The sequence below is a fragment of the Panicum virgatum genome, chromosome 8K (assembly GCF_016808335.1).
Source record: "Panicum virgatum strain AP13 chromosome 8K, P.virgatum_v5, whole genome shotgun sequence".
NCBI lineage: Eukaryota > Viridiplantae > Streptophyta > Magnoliopsida > Poales > Poaceae > Panicum > Panicum virgatum.
The window spans coordinates 26,677,972-26,694,371 of record NC_053143.1 but is presented as its reverse complement, the minus strand read 5'-3'; the positions used below and the strand labels follow the sequence as shown (position 1 = coordinate 26,694,371).

Genomic DNA, 16,400 nt, shown 5'->3' with positions numbered 1-16,400 from the left:
GAGTTGCCGCTCCCTAGACGGCTTGGAGAAGTGGATTTCGTGGAGCTCCTCCAAGGAGATTGTTGAGGAGCCCCGATTTCGGTTGTGAGAGGTTTTGTGCTCACCTCACCGGAGTGGTGAAGAGTAACTCTAGTGGAATCGAGGTGTGGAGCGGTTCTTTGATTCTAGCCGGCTCAAGATCAAGAGGTTCTTGATAGAGGAGCGGTTGATTCTTGGAATCCACCTCAACGTGGATTAGGGGTGACCGGCAAGTCATCGACACCACGGGATAATTTCTTGTGTCAAGCTTGGTTACTTCTCTTGCTCTTTAATACTTGCTTTTACTTTGAGCAATTTACTTTACTAGAGCTTGACTTGTCTCTTGTCACCTTAGGTTGCAAACCCATCTAGAGATAGTAATAGCATGACATAGGGCTTTTCCTTTGTTTCTAATTAAATTTCTCTAGTGTTGTTGGCTTTAGATTTTAAACCGCCTATTCACCCCCCCTCTAGTCGGTGTTCTTGATCCTACAGTTACCCCCATGTCTTTCCCCCCTCCACCTTGATTTATTTAAGTTGCGACCACCAAGAGTTGGTGAAAAGGAGGATGATGATAAACCCAAGAACCGAAGCTCCAATAGCCATACACTCGGTCAGACGTCATCAGTTGATCCCCTTGCCAAGACGGATGATCAGGATACCTCTGCCAAATGAGAATGCCGTCAGTCTCCAATTCTCATGCCACCACGAGTCGCCAAGATACTAAACCAAGAAAATCATGTTTCTACAACGCAGTGGCTGCCTGAAGATGTATGAAAAGATCTGAACTTTATGGTTGGCTTATCTTCGTCACTTTACTTGAAGGTTATGAGATGTGTTTGTGGACTTGAGAAGTGATACAAGACCCCAAGCCAGAAGAAACAACCAAGCTCTATTCAAATCACTTTATTAAGGTACGAAGGATGTTCTTCGAAAGATTGCCAATGATGCCGAGGAAAGAGTGGGTAGATGAAAGAGGAAATAGACCGAGTAGGCATAAAGTGTTTTTGTGTGAGTTGCGAAGAATAATGGAGCATGCTTGAAGAGGTATTGTAAGAATGAACGACCTGGAAAGAAAGTTATATATGTTGGATGCTACCCAGCTAAACCTTTGTCTCATGCTAGCCTTGTGAATCTCGGGACGAGATTCCTTTTAAGGGGGGTAGTTCTGTCACACACTGAAATTTTTGGATTTCAGGATGTGATTAAAATTAAAAATAAAACAACAATTTCCTCATTATTTTAAAATTTACTCAACATTTATTTTCTTTACAGAGAATTTAGTGTAAAAGAAAATAGATTGGTTGTTTTCAAATTAAATAAGGTTGTTCTTTTGTGTTGCATTCATGCCGCAATGCATTATTTTGTTGCTTGTTGTTCAACTCGAGTTTAAATTCTCTTGAATTTAAATTTGAATCGAATTGTTTGAATCTTTTGTTGAAAAAAAAGAAGAAGAAACCTCTCCCTGACCCTATCTCCTTTCTACCCAACCCACTCCCATTTTCCTTTTCCCTCTCCCTTTCTCTTTCTCTCCCCGCGGGCCCAAGGCCAACGCCGCTGTCCATTTCCTTGCGCCGGCCCATCTACCTCTTCCAGCCCAGCCCGGCGTCCCCCTTTCCTTTCTTCTACCGCCGACAGGTGGGACCCACCTGTCGGGGTCTCCTTCTTCCCCGTGCGTGGGTAGGACTCCGCCGAGTCCGAGCGCCGCACGCGCCCTCCCGGCATGGCCCGCACGCCAAGAGGGCCCTGCCCCGCCCTATATAAGTGCCGCCCCGCACCCCTTTTGAGCCCCATCAAACCGCAGCCGCCGCCCCAGTTCGCGCAAACCCTAGCCGTCGCCATTGATGAGCTTGGAGCTCGGGTTCACGCCGCGCCGCCACTTCTCCTCGACAAGTTCACCGCCCCGGAGTTTCGCGAGGTAGCAAGGGAGCTCTCCAACCCCTTTTTCCCCTCCCTCTCGCTCTCCTCCATCCGCGACATCTCGCCAGAGCCGTGCGCCGCCGCGAGACCCGCTCCGGCCACCGCAGCCCTATGCAGACCCCTCCATCGAGTTCGCCACGTCGCGCGCTGGCTCCTTGCCCCAAAACCCGAGCCGAACCGTGCCGGAATTGCGTTTTCGCGATACGCCGGCGATCCGCCGCCGCGAAGCTCGTTGCCGGCGACTCAACGCCGCCGCCGCACCTCCCGACCCACCCAGAACCGTCAGATCTTGATCTAACGGTCCATATTAGATCTAAAACCAGGTCAAACTCGGCGTACCGGTCAACCGTGGAGATTTTGCAGAAAAGCCCCCAGTTTCTAGGAAATCAGCCCGCAGTCCCCTCCAGTTCAGAAGTAATTACAAAACAGCCCTTTGTTTTATGTTTTAACCCCTGGACTTTTCTAAAATAGAACCCGCCATCCAGGAGATAGAGTTTTGCACACTAGCCCCTATAGTTTAGGTTTAATCTCGTTTTAGTCCCTGGTTTCTTTAGAGCTAGCCCCTGGAAGTTTAGATCTATCGCAAATAAGCCCCTAGAACCTCGTTTTAGCCATAACTTCTTCGTTTTAACTCCATTTTTATCGATTCTCGCGCTCTCGTGATCCTTGCAACGTGTGCGATAGCTTTATGACCTTGTTATCCTCTGTGAGCACACTTTTTTGTGTCTTACAAATCTTTTCTGTTAGAGACTAGGTCCCTGTAAGCTTGTTTAGCCCATAGAATCGCCGTTTTAGTTCTGTTTTCCGCGTTTCTTGAGCTCTCGTAACCATAGCAGCGAGCCCTATCCTTTAGTATGCTCTTTAAAAATCTTTTCTTTTGTTCTGGTGTATTGTTCTTGGTTGTATCTTTTTGTTTGCTTTGTATGTTTGCTCGTTGATTGCTTCGAGTAGAAGGATCGTTGTTCGAAGATTGAAGATCAAGAGTTCCAAGTGAGCAAAAGCTGAAGAGCAGTAAGAGTAGTTTTTCGTTGGAGAAAGGCAAGTGACCCTAACCATACTTCTATCTATGCTTTATTTACAAGAGTACTATGATTTAATTGGAACATGGAGAACCACCCAAGAAAACCGTACAACCACAATACTATATGGCTCTGGTCTTGGCTAAGTAATTAGATGAACTATATGTTGTGTTGGGGTTGTTTTGCTTGGTGGTTATGAGTTTGTGTTGTGGAGCGGGTGAAGGAAGTTGTGGCTTCTGAGGGACCGCAAAGGCAGGGACCAACACATACATATAGGGATTTTTTGTAAAGGCCTCGTAGCGTCCCTATGCAATCACACCTCAGAAGTGTGGTGTTGTGCCTAGCTAGCACATTGCGTGGTTGGGTTCAAAGTTCTTCGGAACTTTTACGCGAATTGTGGTGAAAGTGTACAACCTCTGCAGAGTTAAAACTAACCGGTTAGCCGTGCTCACGGTCAAGAGCAGCTTGGACCCTCACATAATTAATTTAACTTAAAGATGGAATTAAATCATTTTCTGATTATTTCTTGTGGCCTTGCTGAGTACCAACCATAAGTGTACTCACCCTTGCTTACTGCTGCTCAGAAGGAGAAGGTGTTAGAAGTATTTTGAAGATGATGCTGAGTTCTAGGCATGCGCAACCCCCAGTCGATTGCCTGTGAAGTTTGGAGCCTTCGTTTCCAGGATAAGCTGTATACTCTGATAGTCTTTTAGTTGTTGTTTTAATTCTCTTTTACGTGATACTATTACTGATTATTCACTTATGATGTCTCTTTATGTATGAAACTTGATCCTGGCATACATATAGCTATGCATTCGGTTTTGTCCTTAAAACCGGGTGTGACAATGTGGCTGAGGAGGGAAGGAGAGGAGCTGGCGTGGCTTGCGGAGGAGTGCAGAGGGAGAGAGAGAGGCGGCTGAGGAGGGAGAGGGAGAGGGATAAGTGAACTAAACCCTAGCTCGATGTATTTATATCGCAGAAAGTTATTGGGCCTCGTCAGGGCTAGTTGGACCTGAGCCTTTTCGTGGGCGGGCTTTTAAGGTGACCTCCTCTGTAAATCGATTAATTGAGGCAACAACCGCCTTGGTTAATCAATATTAACCAAGACGGTCATTTTAAGTCTGGCCGTCTCGATTAGTCCATTTTGCAATGCAGTGTTTTTAACCGCCTCGGTTAATACCCGGCATTAACCGAGACGGTTGTGACTCTGAGGTGTTTAAAAAGGGTCGTGATAAATCATTTTTTGTAGTAGTGACTAAAGCAATTTTGGAAGGAGGTAAGGTCCGACCAAAGAGGTCAATAGTGTGCAATTTAAGGAGTGTGTTAATAACTCTAAAAAAATCACTAGAATAATGATGGAGAAGCACAATTGAATAGCATTAACTTAGTGGGAGCAACTATTACTAAACGAAAATAGAGAGTAAAAAAAAGTTTACACGACAATGTAGTAAATGGTAATATATGACGGCCATAGAGAATGGTGAGCATAAAGAAGATGATTGTGCCTTAGCAATAGTAAATGGTAGTATATGATGGGGAAAGATTCAGCAGTTGTACAACAATATAGGATTTAAAATGTTAGAAAAAACAAGCTAGCAGTGCTAATTTGCGCGGGCCACCTTGCTAGTTCATGTTATTTGGGTGATCCTCCGACTAATCAATCGAAGGGGTACCGGCCATCCGCTAGAAAAAGATCAATTCTAATATATTATCGGAAACTTTTTATATCTTCTAACGTTGTTAGGATAACCAACCAATGCACCTACCCGCAAAAAAAGAAAAACAATGCACCAAATTGATATATTGACTAAATGTCTCTTGTGTTTACTCGTGCAGCATGGAAGGCGCTTGATGATGCCTTTTAATGTTGGTCCATGCAACCAGTGTACTGTGCTCCAAAGCCCAACTTAATTAATTCAAATATTTGCGCCGGAAGTTCTCAGAGCAATTTGATTTAAGGGCTCCGCTTCGCTTTCCAGCGAGAGCCCCTTCAAATATTTCTCGCGCACAACGCAGCTGGAGCCCAACTACCTAAATTTCATCCTGGGCCCACTCGAACTTATTGAGAACCTACCCATCCGGATTCCGCTCAGATCGGATTTGTATGGAAGTGAATGGGTTGTTTGGTTTTAAGGCTAAATTTTAGTCCAGGTCAAAAGAATCTTAGTATTTAAAAATATTAAATAAAAATTAATTATAAAACTAATTGTAGAATTCTGGGGCTAAAGTGCGAGACGAATCTAATGATGTATATTAATTCATGATTAGTGGATGGTTTCTGTAGTATCACAGTAGCAAATTATAGATTAATTAGGCTCATTAGATTCGTCTTGCAAATTATCACTCAGTTGTCAAAAAAATTTATAAACAAATTTTATTTAATACTCCAAAATAGTAAGATTCATTTTGATATGACAGGGACTAAAGAAAAATTCCTATAATCAAACAGGGTCGAAATAGGATATTTCAGATATTCATATTTCTGTTTTCATCCTGTCTCCGTCGCTACCAACTTCTGCACGACAGGAAGCAGGAGCCGCAAACGCTAGAGAACATGTTAATAATGCCGTCACCCGATTAACGAATGGACAGTCACGCGCAGAGCACTAATGGACAGCGCCCCCGCCAACAGGCCAACTAATACCGGCTCACCTTTTCATCCGTTGATGCGGGACTATTTTTTTAATTATACAGTACAACTCAGACCACTCACAATACACGCATACTCACACCCCTATGAACACACATGCAAACTCTACTTCTATGAGCATCTTCGAAAACTGAGTCGGCAAATCCTCGAGATTAACAAAGTCACCACAGGCACCTCGCTGTCGAGGAAAACGTCGCCTACCACCGAATGCACAACACCGTTAAATCCTAGAATATTTGCTCTCATGAGAGTCGAACTCAAGACCTCAGGTGCTACCGAGGCTCTTGTAACCACTAGGCTACAGGCCTTTTCGCTTGATGCGGGACTACCCAATGTTTTGATTGAGGTGGTAAATATATATTAACGAGAGTAAATTGCACATACCATACAACAACTTATCATGTGGGTGCAAATTGGTCAAATAACATATAAAATACTAAATTAAGTGCAAAACTTGACAGGTGGGTGCAAATCGATTCAACAACTTTTAAAAAGTCTAATTTAATCCAATAACTTGGCAAATAGATGCATTCACAGTCCAAACATTACACGGCAGTGTAACTATCAAGGTCTCAATAAAGAGTATATTCACCATAAGATAAATTATTAGGTATTATTTGACTATTGATTTTCGTGTTGTGCCTGCGTGGCAATATATTAAAAATTCACCCTCAGTATTTTCGATATGTTTGATTATATACACTATTAAGCTGAAAAAGTCAATATGTTGATACAAACTATTGATATCTTTTAGGAGCTTGGTACATATAAGCCTCCTATATTCGTTCGAAAGAAAAATGAGTTAAATAAAGTTATAAACAGAAACAAACATGAGCATTGTTGAATACATTAGTAAAAACGCAGAAGAAACCTAAGGTTTCAGGATCTCTCAAATCGACTTTAGTATTTCAGTGCTATTAATAAGGTAATTCTAAAATTTGATTTAATTTTAATAAAAAAATGTACATGGTTGAAAAGCAACAACCGGATCACCACCAATAATTTTCATTTATAAAATTTAAGAATTATTGACGTTCATCTACTGTGCTTAATATGTTGTTATTGTATTGGTGGTTAAATAATATATTATTTCTAATAAAACCATAATCAATTTATTCTGAGAATAAAATTATTGGCATCCATTGCGACATGAAAATCTATGGTTAAATAATACGTTCTGAAGTGAATATACTCTTTATTGTAACCAAGCAAATACATTGTTGTGTAATGTTTGGATCGTGAATGCACCAATTACCAAGTTATTAGACTAAATTAAACATTTTTAAGTTGTTGGATTAGTTTGTACCCAGTTATCAAGTTATTGTACTAAATTGAGCATTTTACAAGTTGTTGGACTAGTTTGCATCCAGCTACCAAATTATTATATGGTGAGTACAATTAACTCTATTGAGAACCTAAATGCCATGAAGTTCTTCGCGAGGCTGCCGACGGAGCAACCAAACAATAGAGCGAACCTTGTGTCACTCTACATTTGGGTACGTACTGACATGTGGGGCCGGATCTACCGGGACCAAAGTGGGGGAAGACTTGGCCGTTCTCCTCGGCTAGTGTGGAGTGTGAACAAGCAGTGGGAAAACGGTGGCCTTGGCGGTGGCTATACAAGCAGCAGGCAGAGAATAGGGCCTCCAGCATAAGAAACGGGGCAAAATGGTTATTTTACTCTCATATTAATCCTTTTCTAGTGGCAGCTAACGGAAATGGTATTGGAGGCATGTCAAATTTTATCTAGTGGCACCAGGGGACCCTACGCATTTTAGTGGTATTGAAGGAATTCATACATTTTTAATGGTATCGAGGGAATTCACTTTTTTTATTCTACATGTATAACGGTTTTGTATTCTAAAAGTACCAATGATGAAAACAGCTAAATATTATCTTATATATTGAGTAATTCAAATCCATATCTATATTCGAATTAAAATATGATAAAATAGAAATGCTCCCCGAATCAGATTTCATGTGAATTCAATCCAGGTCCATCCTTAAATAGGTGATGGACCATTGGGGAGCTGGAGCAGTGGGGATCTAGGGCACAAGAATCACATGGTTGTCTAACATGTCTATCCTTAAATAGGTCCATCCTTAAATAGTTGGGGACGTCACGTTCAGATTTTACTTTTGTGGGTCCTAGCCGAGGGTAGATGGCTCTGTTTCTACGTTAATAAATAGAGCACTCCTGGGTGGGCTGGGGCGCCTTGAATATGTTGATTATTGCAATCTACTGTACGCTTTGTTCCAGCAACTAGAGGGATGGGGGATGATCTTTTATTAAAAAAAGTTGTAGTAGTACTCTTGTGATCATACTACATGAGAATATAAAGTCTACAGTAGTCCGGAGTCCGGACTAGCCTGATCACTTTGCACACTAAAAAAATGTGAATGACGGAAATACAAGATGTTGCCTGTAGGTGCATTTGCTTTGTTTATTTATCTTGGCTCTTGGGGCTAGCACGTGGCTTGCTGTGTATTAGACCCGTTTGGGTCTGGGGAGAGCTTTTTACCTAGGCCTGGACACTTAAAACCGAAAAACCGAAACCGAACCCGAACCGAACCAAATAGACCGAATTTTCGGTCTATTCGGTTTCGGTTTCTAAAATCAAACTGTTCGGTTTTCGGTGTCGGTTTCGGTTCCGTTCTCCTGAAACCCGAATAGACTCAAAGAACCGAAATGGAGAAGGGTGGAACCGTGGAAGCCTGGAAGGTGTTGGCAAGTTGCATTTTCTTTGGATGATTAAGGATGGAGCCTGTCATGCTGTCACCTGGTGTTTGTCAAGACTTTTAAATTTGTTTGTCATGAACTTGTTAAGTAATTTCCTAGTCTCTTGTCCTGTGGTGACGTATTGTGGTACTAGTACTATGGTTAAATTATTTCCTAGTCAATTTCTGTCACTATTTATCTCATTGTGTGATCTGTGAGTAGTGGCTCTGTTCGGTTATTTCGGGGAACCGAATAGACCGGACCGAAATTTTCGGGTTATACGGGTTCGGTTCCTGCAATTTTTCCAGAAACTTCGGTTCTCAAAATTCAGAACCCGAAATTCTCGTAACCCGAATAGACCGAACGCCCAGGCCTGTTTTTACTGGCGGCTTGTTGTGGATTAGACCCCGTTTGGGAGAGTTTTTTTTTACTGGCTTCAGCTTCATTTATTTTCTGTAAATTGAGAAACTTTAGTGACAAACCATTTTGTAAAAATGAACTAGAAGCCGGATAAAACTGTTTTTTTGTTCATCGAGCTTTGACTTGTTTTAGGAGAAATAGTTCCAAACGGTGCCTTACAAGTTACAATGCGTCCGTTTTCAGCAAAGCGGGGGAAAAGTCTCCCCACATGTACATGTGGCCCTATGATCTATCTACACCGTTCATCTCATCCACATGATATGTCATCCAACCATTGATTTTCTCACCAACCCTAGATTCTCTCACCTACTCATGATTCTTTCACCTATCTCCAACCATCGATTTCAAAACGGATGGCTGTGACAGACCATGTGGGCACAAGTGCATGTGAAAAATCCATGTTCCTTGTGCAGCTCGTTGAATCGAGTCTCTTCCCAACAATGGAGTTGCGCTCTTGTTACGGTGGTGGTTGGAGATTTCAGATTTGCTTCTACCTCCGTTCGTCAGTGGGTATCGCATATAAATATTTAGCAGCATGAGAAACCCAAACCCCAAAGCAAAGCAAACCTCTTCAATCCCCAAGAAAAAAAGTAAAAAACAAACACTACGTGAAAAAGCCAAATTGGTAACGGGCATAGATTGCTATTGGTAACAAGCAAAGCACCTGTTACCCTTTTGGAGTTTCTAATGACCCATCATCAGTAACGGGTATTTGCCCGTTACCAATAATAGTCATTAGTAACAGGCAATAAGTCAATACCCGTTACCAATAACATAATATCAGTAACGGACATCAATTACGCCTGTTACCAATAACAAAATATAGGTAACGGACATCAACCAACAACAGTTATAGGTAACGGGCATTATGGTAATGCCCGTTACCTATGTGGAATTAAAATAAAAAAAAAGAAATCATTTTTTTTCTATTCTTTTATTACATCCACACAGTTACATTCATACACGCTTGTACGCACACATCATTATTCTTCTCAAGGAACTTCTCGCCATTGACCATGATAAGGGGAATGTATTGCAGGACTAATCTCTTGCACCGGCAACAAGATAATAATATGATTAAATGCATGCCATGCTTGCCTAATACATTAACTAAAGAAGCAGAAAACATCTCCTAGTATTAAACTTCAGATTTATACACACAGTTCTAACGATAAACATTTATGCAAGTTTTTGTTCTTGCAGGGAACTAAATCTAAAATTTCTGCAATTTAAGCAAAAGTTTACACATCAGTGGATAGTAGGAAAAAGGTACCAAATTGCTTACCTGCTGGACATGACCTTCGATCTTATTGCACTCCTTGATGAGAATTTGAATTATCTCAAACTACAGACATAAAAAATGAAGTGTTGGGTCCAAAAAGTCTGAAATTATGAACGGCACAAAGCAATTACCTCCGCATTTGGATCTTTCAGTTTGGACATAACTTCATCAAGCCGGTGGTGGCAAAACACACAAGTGCTATCACTTCCTAATTATAAGAACAAACAGAAAATGTTATTACCTTCTGTTCCAAGGAGAATGATTGAGAACAAGCAAAAGGCACCGGTCTAATCAGATGGGCTAAGCAAGCAGGAGTGATGGTCTAATCACAAAGCAGGAGTTATATCTAAGCCGTAGTACTTAAATGCAATGACAAATACTCCTGCTTATTTCATCCAAAAAGAAATAGCATGACTCAAAAGAATGGGCCACGAAAGATTCAGTTACCTGTACTAGAAATTATAGCACTGCATCATCAGCCAACAGTGATTTGACTTTCAATCAAGAATGGGAATGAAAAGCAGCGCTCACCCACGCATCTCCAATTGAAGCTAAAACCCTAGATTAGAAGATGATGCCCCCAACCATTGCCATACCCGAGGACTCACATGTGTTGGAACGAATTGACAAAAATCAGATGCATATCTTCAATTCAGTAGACAAATAGGTATCAGCGATGTTAGCATGCACGAGCTTCCAATTTGCTATCCTAAAAGTACCAGTGATACATAAATGATATAGCTTATGCATTTCATCGAACATGAAGAAGGCAGGAGAGACCATGCCTTACCTCAGTTGTAAGCTAATGGGGAGGAAGGGCAACACCCCTGTCGTGGCATTGACGAGGGCGAGCGCATTGCTGGTGACCTGGACGACCTTGACGGCCCTGCGACGGATGGCGGCGCGCGTGTCGGCATCCACGCCGTGGGCGGCGAGCACTCGAATCGAAGGGAGGAGGGAGGACGAGGGAGCGGAGGACCAGCCATCGTAGATCCGCCATGCTCTGCGCGGATCCGGTCGCCATGGCCGCCGCGCAGGCCTCCACCGCCGCCGCCTCCATGGGAGGGCGCGGGAGAAGGGAGGACGGAGGGCCGGCCGCCGCATATCCTCCATGTCCTGCGTGGATCCGGCCGCCATGGCCGCCGCGCAGGCCACCGCTCCCTCTCGCCTGCGTCTACTCCCGTTGCTCCGACCGCCATCGCTCCCCCGCGCCGGCTCCCTCGCGGTCGCTGCCACCGCTTCCCCGCGCCTGCTCCCTCGCGACTGTTGCGTCCGCAACGCAACGCCCATGCTGCCTCCGGCCGCCCGCCGCTCGGCCACCTCTGTCCATCGCCTATTTGCCGCGCAACACGTCCCGAGGCCTAGGCTACCTCCGCCCGCCCTGCCTGCGCTACCTCCTGCACTGCCGGCGCCTACAACGAGGTGCTCGAGTCAACAGCAGCTCATTTCTCTCATCCGTGGTTTGCCCCCAACGAATCAAAGTAATTAATTAGTAGTAGCTAAGTTGCAGGCCATCAATCTTTCTCCATTAATTTGATGTCTCTCCTCCAAATCAAGCTATACTATGCCGTTATTGATGTCAAGCATAGCAGCGGGCCATGCGAGGATGCCCCCGCAGAGAACAGGGATGCCGACCACCGGCCCATGCTCAACGCTGGGGCGAGCTACCTCTCCACGAGCGCTGACCCCAATCTCTGTCACCCGCTTCTCTCCTCTCACCTTTCGCACCACAACATCCTCACGCGAGCCGCAGCCGGCGCAGGGGAGCGGTGGCAGCCACCGCGAGGGAGCGGGCGTGGGGGAGCGGTGGCAGCGGCCGCGAGGAAGCCGGCGCGGGGGAGCGGCAGCGGTCAGCACGCAGGAGTAGGCGCAGGCGAGAGGTAGCGGTGGCCTGCCGGAGGATGAAGGAAGAAGATGACAAGTGGGTCCATGGGCAAAATGGTCTTTCTACACTTTTGCTCAGCTAAAAATAATTATTATACTCAGCGTGGTGTGTTGGAGACAAAATCACACTTTCACAGTGTGTTGAAGATAAAATCAGCATTCACGGTTTTTTCTATACAAAATCACTCTTTGAAAGTGTGCTGCATACAAATCCCAATATTAAAAGTAACAGGCGTTAATTAACACCCGTTACCAATAAGACTGGGCTGCTATCTGAAGACTTTTTGTATAATGGACATAGACTTATTGGTAACGGACGTTAATAATATCCATTATCTTTAATAGTTTTTAGTAACGAGCTATATAAGTCCGTTACCAATACCGTGTTACCTATTTAAAATTTTCACATAGTGAAGCAGCTACCGCCAGAATCCCACCTAACCAGCACCACCATGTCAGGCGGTGGTGGAAATGGCAGCGCCGCCGCTCCCACTCACGTCGTGATGTTCCCCTGGCTCGCCTTCGGCCACATCAGCCCGTTCGCCCAGCTGACGCGCAGGCTCGTCAGCGGATCCGGCGGCGACGGCAGCTTCCGCGTAATGTTTCTGACGGTCGCCGGGAACGTGGCCCACGTCGAGGCGATGCTGGCGGAGGCCGCCGGGGTGGTGACGGTCGCGCCGCTGGACCTGCCCGCTGGCGCCGCGAGCACGGCAGAGCTCCCCGGCGATGGCGCTGAGCTTCTGAAGGTCGCGCTCGACGGCACCCGGCCGCAGGTCGCCGCGCTCCTCGGGGAGCTCCGCCCGGACGCCGTGATCTTCGATCGACTTCGCCGTGCCGTGGGTCTGCGACGTCGCGGCGCCGCTCGGCATCAAGCCGCTCTATTTCAACGTTTACTCCGCCGCGGCCCTCGCGTGCGTCGCCGTCCCCGCTCGGTGTCCCGGCGGGCGGCGCCCGTCCGCGCACGACCTCACGGCGGCTCCCGCCGGCTTTCCCTCGGACTCGCCGCTCGTCACGTTGCCGGCGTACCAGGCCGCAGACTTGACGTACGTGTACGAGAGCTTCTACGGCATGCCGAGCGTGTATCACCGCTTCAGTGTCTGCTTCGAGGGCTGCGTCGCCACCGTCATGAAGAGCTGTGCCGAGATGGAGGGCCCCTACATCGACTACTTCTCGGCGCAGATCGGCAAGCCGCTCCTCGCCGGCCCCGTCGTCCCGGAGCCGCCGCGAGGAGAGCTCGAGGAGCGGTGGTCCAGCTGGTTGTCCTCGTTCCCGGAGAACGCCGTCGTCTTCGCCTCCTTCGGCAGCGAGACGTTCCCGCCGGCCGCCGCAGCGAGAGGGCTTCTCCACGGCCTGGAGGCCACCAACCGCCCGTTCCTGGTGGTGCTCAATTTTCCCAAGGGCGCGGACGCCGAGGCAGAGATCGCGGCGCGCGTTCCGCCGGGGTTCGAGCAGAGGGTCAAGGGGCGAGGGGTCTTGCACACGGGGTGGGTTCAGCAGCAACACATCCTGCAGCACCCGAGCGTGGGGTGCTACGTGAACCACTCCGGGTTCAGCTCGGTGGTGGAGGGGCTCGCCGCCGGCTGCCGGCTGGTGCTGCTGCCCATGAAGACCGATCAGTACATCAATGCAGCGGTGTTCGCACGCGAGCTCCACGTCGGCGTGTAAGTGGTGCGGCCCAGTGAGGACGGATGGTTTGGCCATGATGCCGTCAGTGATGCAGTAGCGACTGCAATTGCAGCCGGGGGCGACGGTGAGTGGAGAAAGTGGAGGGAGTTCCTTCTGGACGACGCTGTGCAGAAGCGGTTTGCTACCGAGTTCCTCAGGAAGCTCAAGGACCTTGTCAAGGTCGCTTAATCAGATAGCAGAAACGAAGGCGCCCATACCCTAGTACTCTAGTCACTATGCACCGTGGAGAGGGAGCGGCGAGAGCAACCCGCTGCTCCCGTTGCGACACGTGCTGGGCAGAGGACGCGCGATGCGGGCCATGGGTTCCTCGCTCTGCCCTCTCGCCGAGGTCGCGCTCCGTGCTCTGCGTGTGGGCCTCTTTGGTGCCGCACCGCCTCAGATCCGCGCGGGCCTCGCCACGGTGCCCTGCCTCTGTCTCCACGGGACACCGCCCGTTCCCTTCCTGCCTCTTTTCCGCTTTCGTTTTCCTCCTCTCGCGGCGGCCTAGGGTTTGGGAGGGTTTGGAGAAGGCGGGACCTCGCCGCCGTTGCAGGAGAGCGGCAGCGCGGGAGTCCTCAGCCCGGCCATCGGCGACCGTCCCGGCCGACGGCGTCGTCAAACAAGCGCGCACCTTCCGCGCCATCGTCCGCGGAGGTCCCTGCCGGCGGATGCGCGGCACGGCGGTGCACATGCGCCGCGGCGGCGGCCTGCGACCCTCGCACCCTGCCGGCGTACGCGCGGCACGGCGGCGTGCACGTGCAGCGGCGGCGTGCACGTGCAGCGGCGTCGGGGCCAGCGACCGTGGCGACCTCCTCCCTTCGTCGATGTGCGCCCTCCTCACTCCTTGTGGCTTCGTCTTCTCTGCCTCACGCTCGCGTGGATGCGATCCCACGCTTCTTCCTCCCCACTATTGAGGGGCACACTGACTCCATCACCAAATCACATCCTTCCTGCGCATGTTTTTGCTGACCGCAATAGATCCCTCTCTCTCTCTGATTATATAAATTAGCTTGGCTGATTTTGTATAAAGGCACAGATCTTCCCCTTTTGCAAGCATCTACTGTCTTGAGATGTTGTTTCCCTTAGATGTAGCAACCATACCAAACAAGCTGCTTAAGGTCCTTACTGATTACTATCTAATATACTATGCATGAATCTTGCTCCACAATACATCTGAGAACTTTGGTAGTGATTTGATAAGTTTTATGCTGAGTAATATCCGATATGCATTCTACATGAGCCTCTCTATTAAACAAATCTGAGAACATGAATGAACCTCTCTTTACAATGTATCAGAGAACATGTTGACTATTGGTGTCTATTTAGAACATGTTGAGTATTGGTGTCTATTTTGATTTCAATCTGTAGCTTGCCAATTGAGTGGTAAAGCATTGAGCTATTTACTTGGATTTTCCATTGTGTCTTCGTAAGAAATAATTTGTTTATTATATCTCTTTTTGTAAGTAATGTTTGAGCCTTTGTTCTCATGGTATTATTGCTATAATCAGCAATTAATATCCATAGCTGCCCGCGGAGTGTGGCTGCACTAGCCGCTTTATCAAACAAAATCACCGACACTAATTTTAAATAGCAACTTTTTTATCCATTTCTTCTGCTCCTATTTTAATGATTTTCTTTTATTTGCAGGAAGAGATTTGCCATTACAAATTATTTCGCACACACCAGAGACGTCCGCAAAGGGCACCTGTGCGTTTGCTCCGGCGTCAGGGTGGTCCAGCGCCGCAACCAGTGCCCCTCGATTCAGCGTCGCCGCTCGTGTTGTTGGTGAGTTCGCTCTGCGTTTGTGTCTTTTTGCGCCGTTTCATTTCATTCTTCTGCTGACTCCTCCTTCCTATCTACTTTTGCATCGCCCCCTCTGTGGATCCAGATCTTTGTGGATGTTCTCTTCCGTGCTGTCTCTACGTCGGCAGAATTCGGGAGAGGATTTGGGCTGCTTGCTTCGGAGGACCTGTTTCTTGCTGCCTGTGCTCAGGTGTGCTCTGCTGCTCATGTCCTTTTCCCCTTTATTTCTCTCGCCCTGAAATTTTGTCCACTATTCCTTTGTTGGTTCTCGATTCACTTTTGGCAACCATGATAACTGTTGAAGTTTTGTTCGTTCCATCTCCCCATCTAGGATAATTGGTTGATCTATTTACTACAGGTTAAGCATCCCACTGCTGTCCAATGGCTGGGTGATAGTAACTGAGAAGAATGACACTTGAATGCTTTTAGCACAAGCACGGTAGTCAGAGAGATTATGTATTTTTCTCCTCACAAAAAGTGTATATCTTTTCTTAGTGTTGCAAGACAGGACAGATAGTTTAATTGAACTTACGGGTAAGGTATATATATATATATATATATATATATATATATATATATATATATTACTTCCCCACATTTGTTTGTTTTCCTTGGTTTGTTACTGCTTTTTCCTTAAAAATGGTCACCCATTATTATTACTCATTTCAGATAAGAAGGCAGTAGTGCTTCAGAAATAATGGAAAATCTCCTGGTTTCTTCTACTATGCTTTGTTTTCTTCATAGTATGGTTTAGCAGCAATATGGTTTATATTCTACTTTGTAGTTTAATTCCATTCTTACAGTTTTTTGCGGCATACTTCTCTTTCAGGAAAACATTGAGTGGTAACGTGTCAAGTTGCATCTGTACTTCGCAGTTAGCAGCCAAATGTATATTTTCTATGTTTCTTCATTTAATTAAGTATTGTCCTATATTGTTGTTTGGAATGTTTTCATCTTTTTTAGGGCATCAAACACTGATTTGTGTTTGGATGAAGGCAGCAAACGTACCATTAGAATTAT

The 16,400-nt window shown here is 46.3% G+C and overlaps 1 protein-coding gene, 1 long non-coding RNA gene and 1 pseudogene across 5 annotated transcripts; 2 read left to right on the top strand and 1 right to left on the bottom strand.

The window, feature by feature from the left end:
• Window positions 1-9,648: 9,648 nt before the first annotated feature.
• Window positions 9,649-11,667, bottom strand: LOC120644307. 4 transcript variants are annotated; one of them, XR_005663592.1, is made up of 3 exons: window positions 10,476-11,576; window positions 10,160-10,236; window positions 9,649-10,091 (listed from the first exon to the last, which is right to left on the bottom strand). XR_005663592.1 is itself a non-coding variant. In XM_039920913.1 (2 exons), exons 1-2 carry the CDS (start codon window positions 11,316-11,318, stop codon window positions 10,230-10,232), a joined length of 507 nt encoding a protein of 168 aa, XP_039776847.1. In that variant the 5' UTR covers window positions 11,319-11,667; the 3' UTR covers window positions 9,649-10,229. The 4 variants fall into 4 exon arrangements, 1 of the variants encoding a protein (XP_039776847.1); XR_005663591.1 differs by having other exon boundaries at window positions 9,649-10,191; XR_005663590.1 differs by having other exon boundaries at window positions 9,649-10,236; window positions 10,476-11,575.
• A 667-nt stretch (window positions 11,668-12,334) lies between these two features.
• LOC120646240 lies at window positions 12,335-13,784 on the top strand (annotated as a pseudogene).
• A 1,509-nt stretch (window positions 13,785-15,293) lies between these two features.
• LOC120646239 lies at window positions 15,294-15,900 on the top strand. The gene is made up of 3 exons (XR_005664330.1): window positions 15,294-15,362; window positions 15,466-15,570; window positions 15,739-15,900. It is a non-coding gene; the product is annotated as an uncharacterized LOC120646239 (long non-coding RNA).
• The last annotated feature ends 500 nt before the right edge of the window (window positions 15,901-16,400 follow it).

Bases quoted from the DNA above. Each gene is read 5' to 3' on its own strand.
- LOC120644307 (XM_039920913.1), bottom strand. From the start codon at position 11,318: ATGGGCGTTGCGTTGCGGACGCAACAGTCGCGAGGGAGCAGGCGCGGG.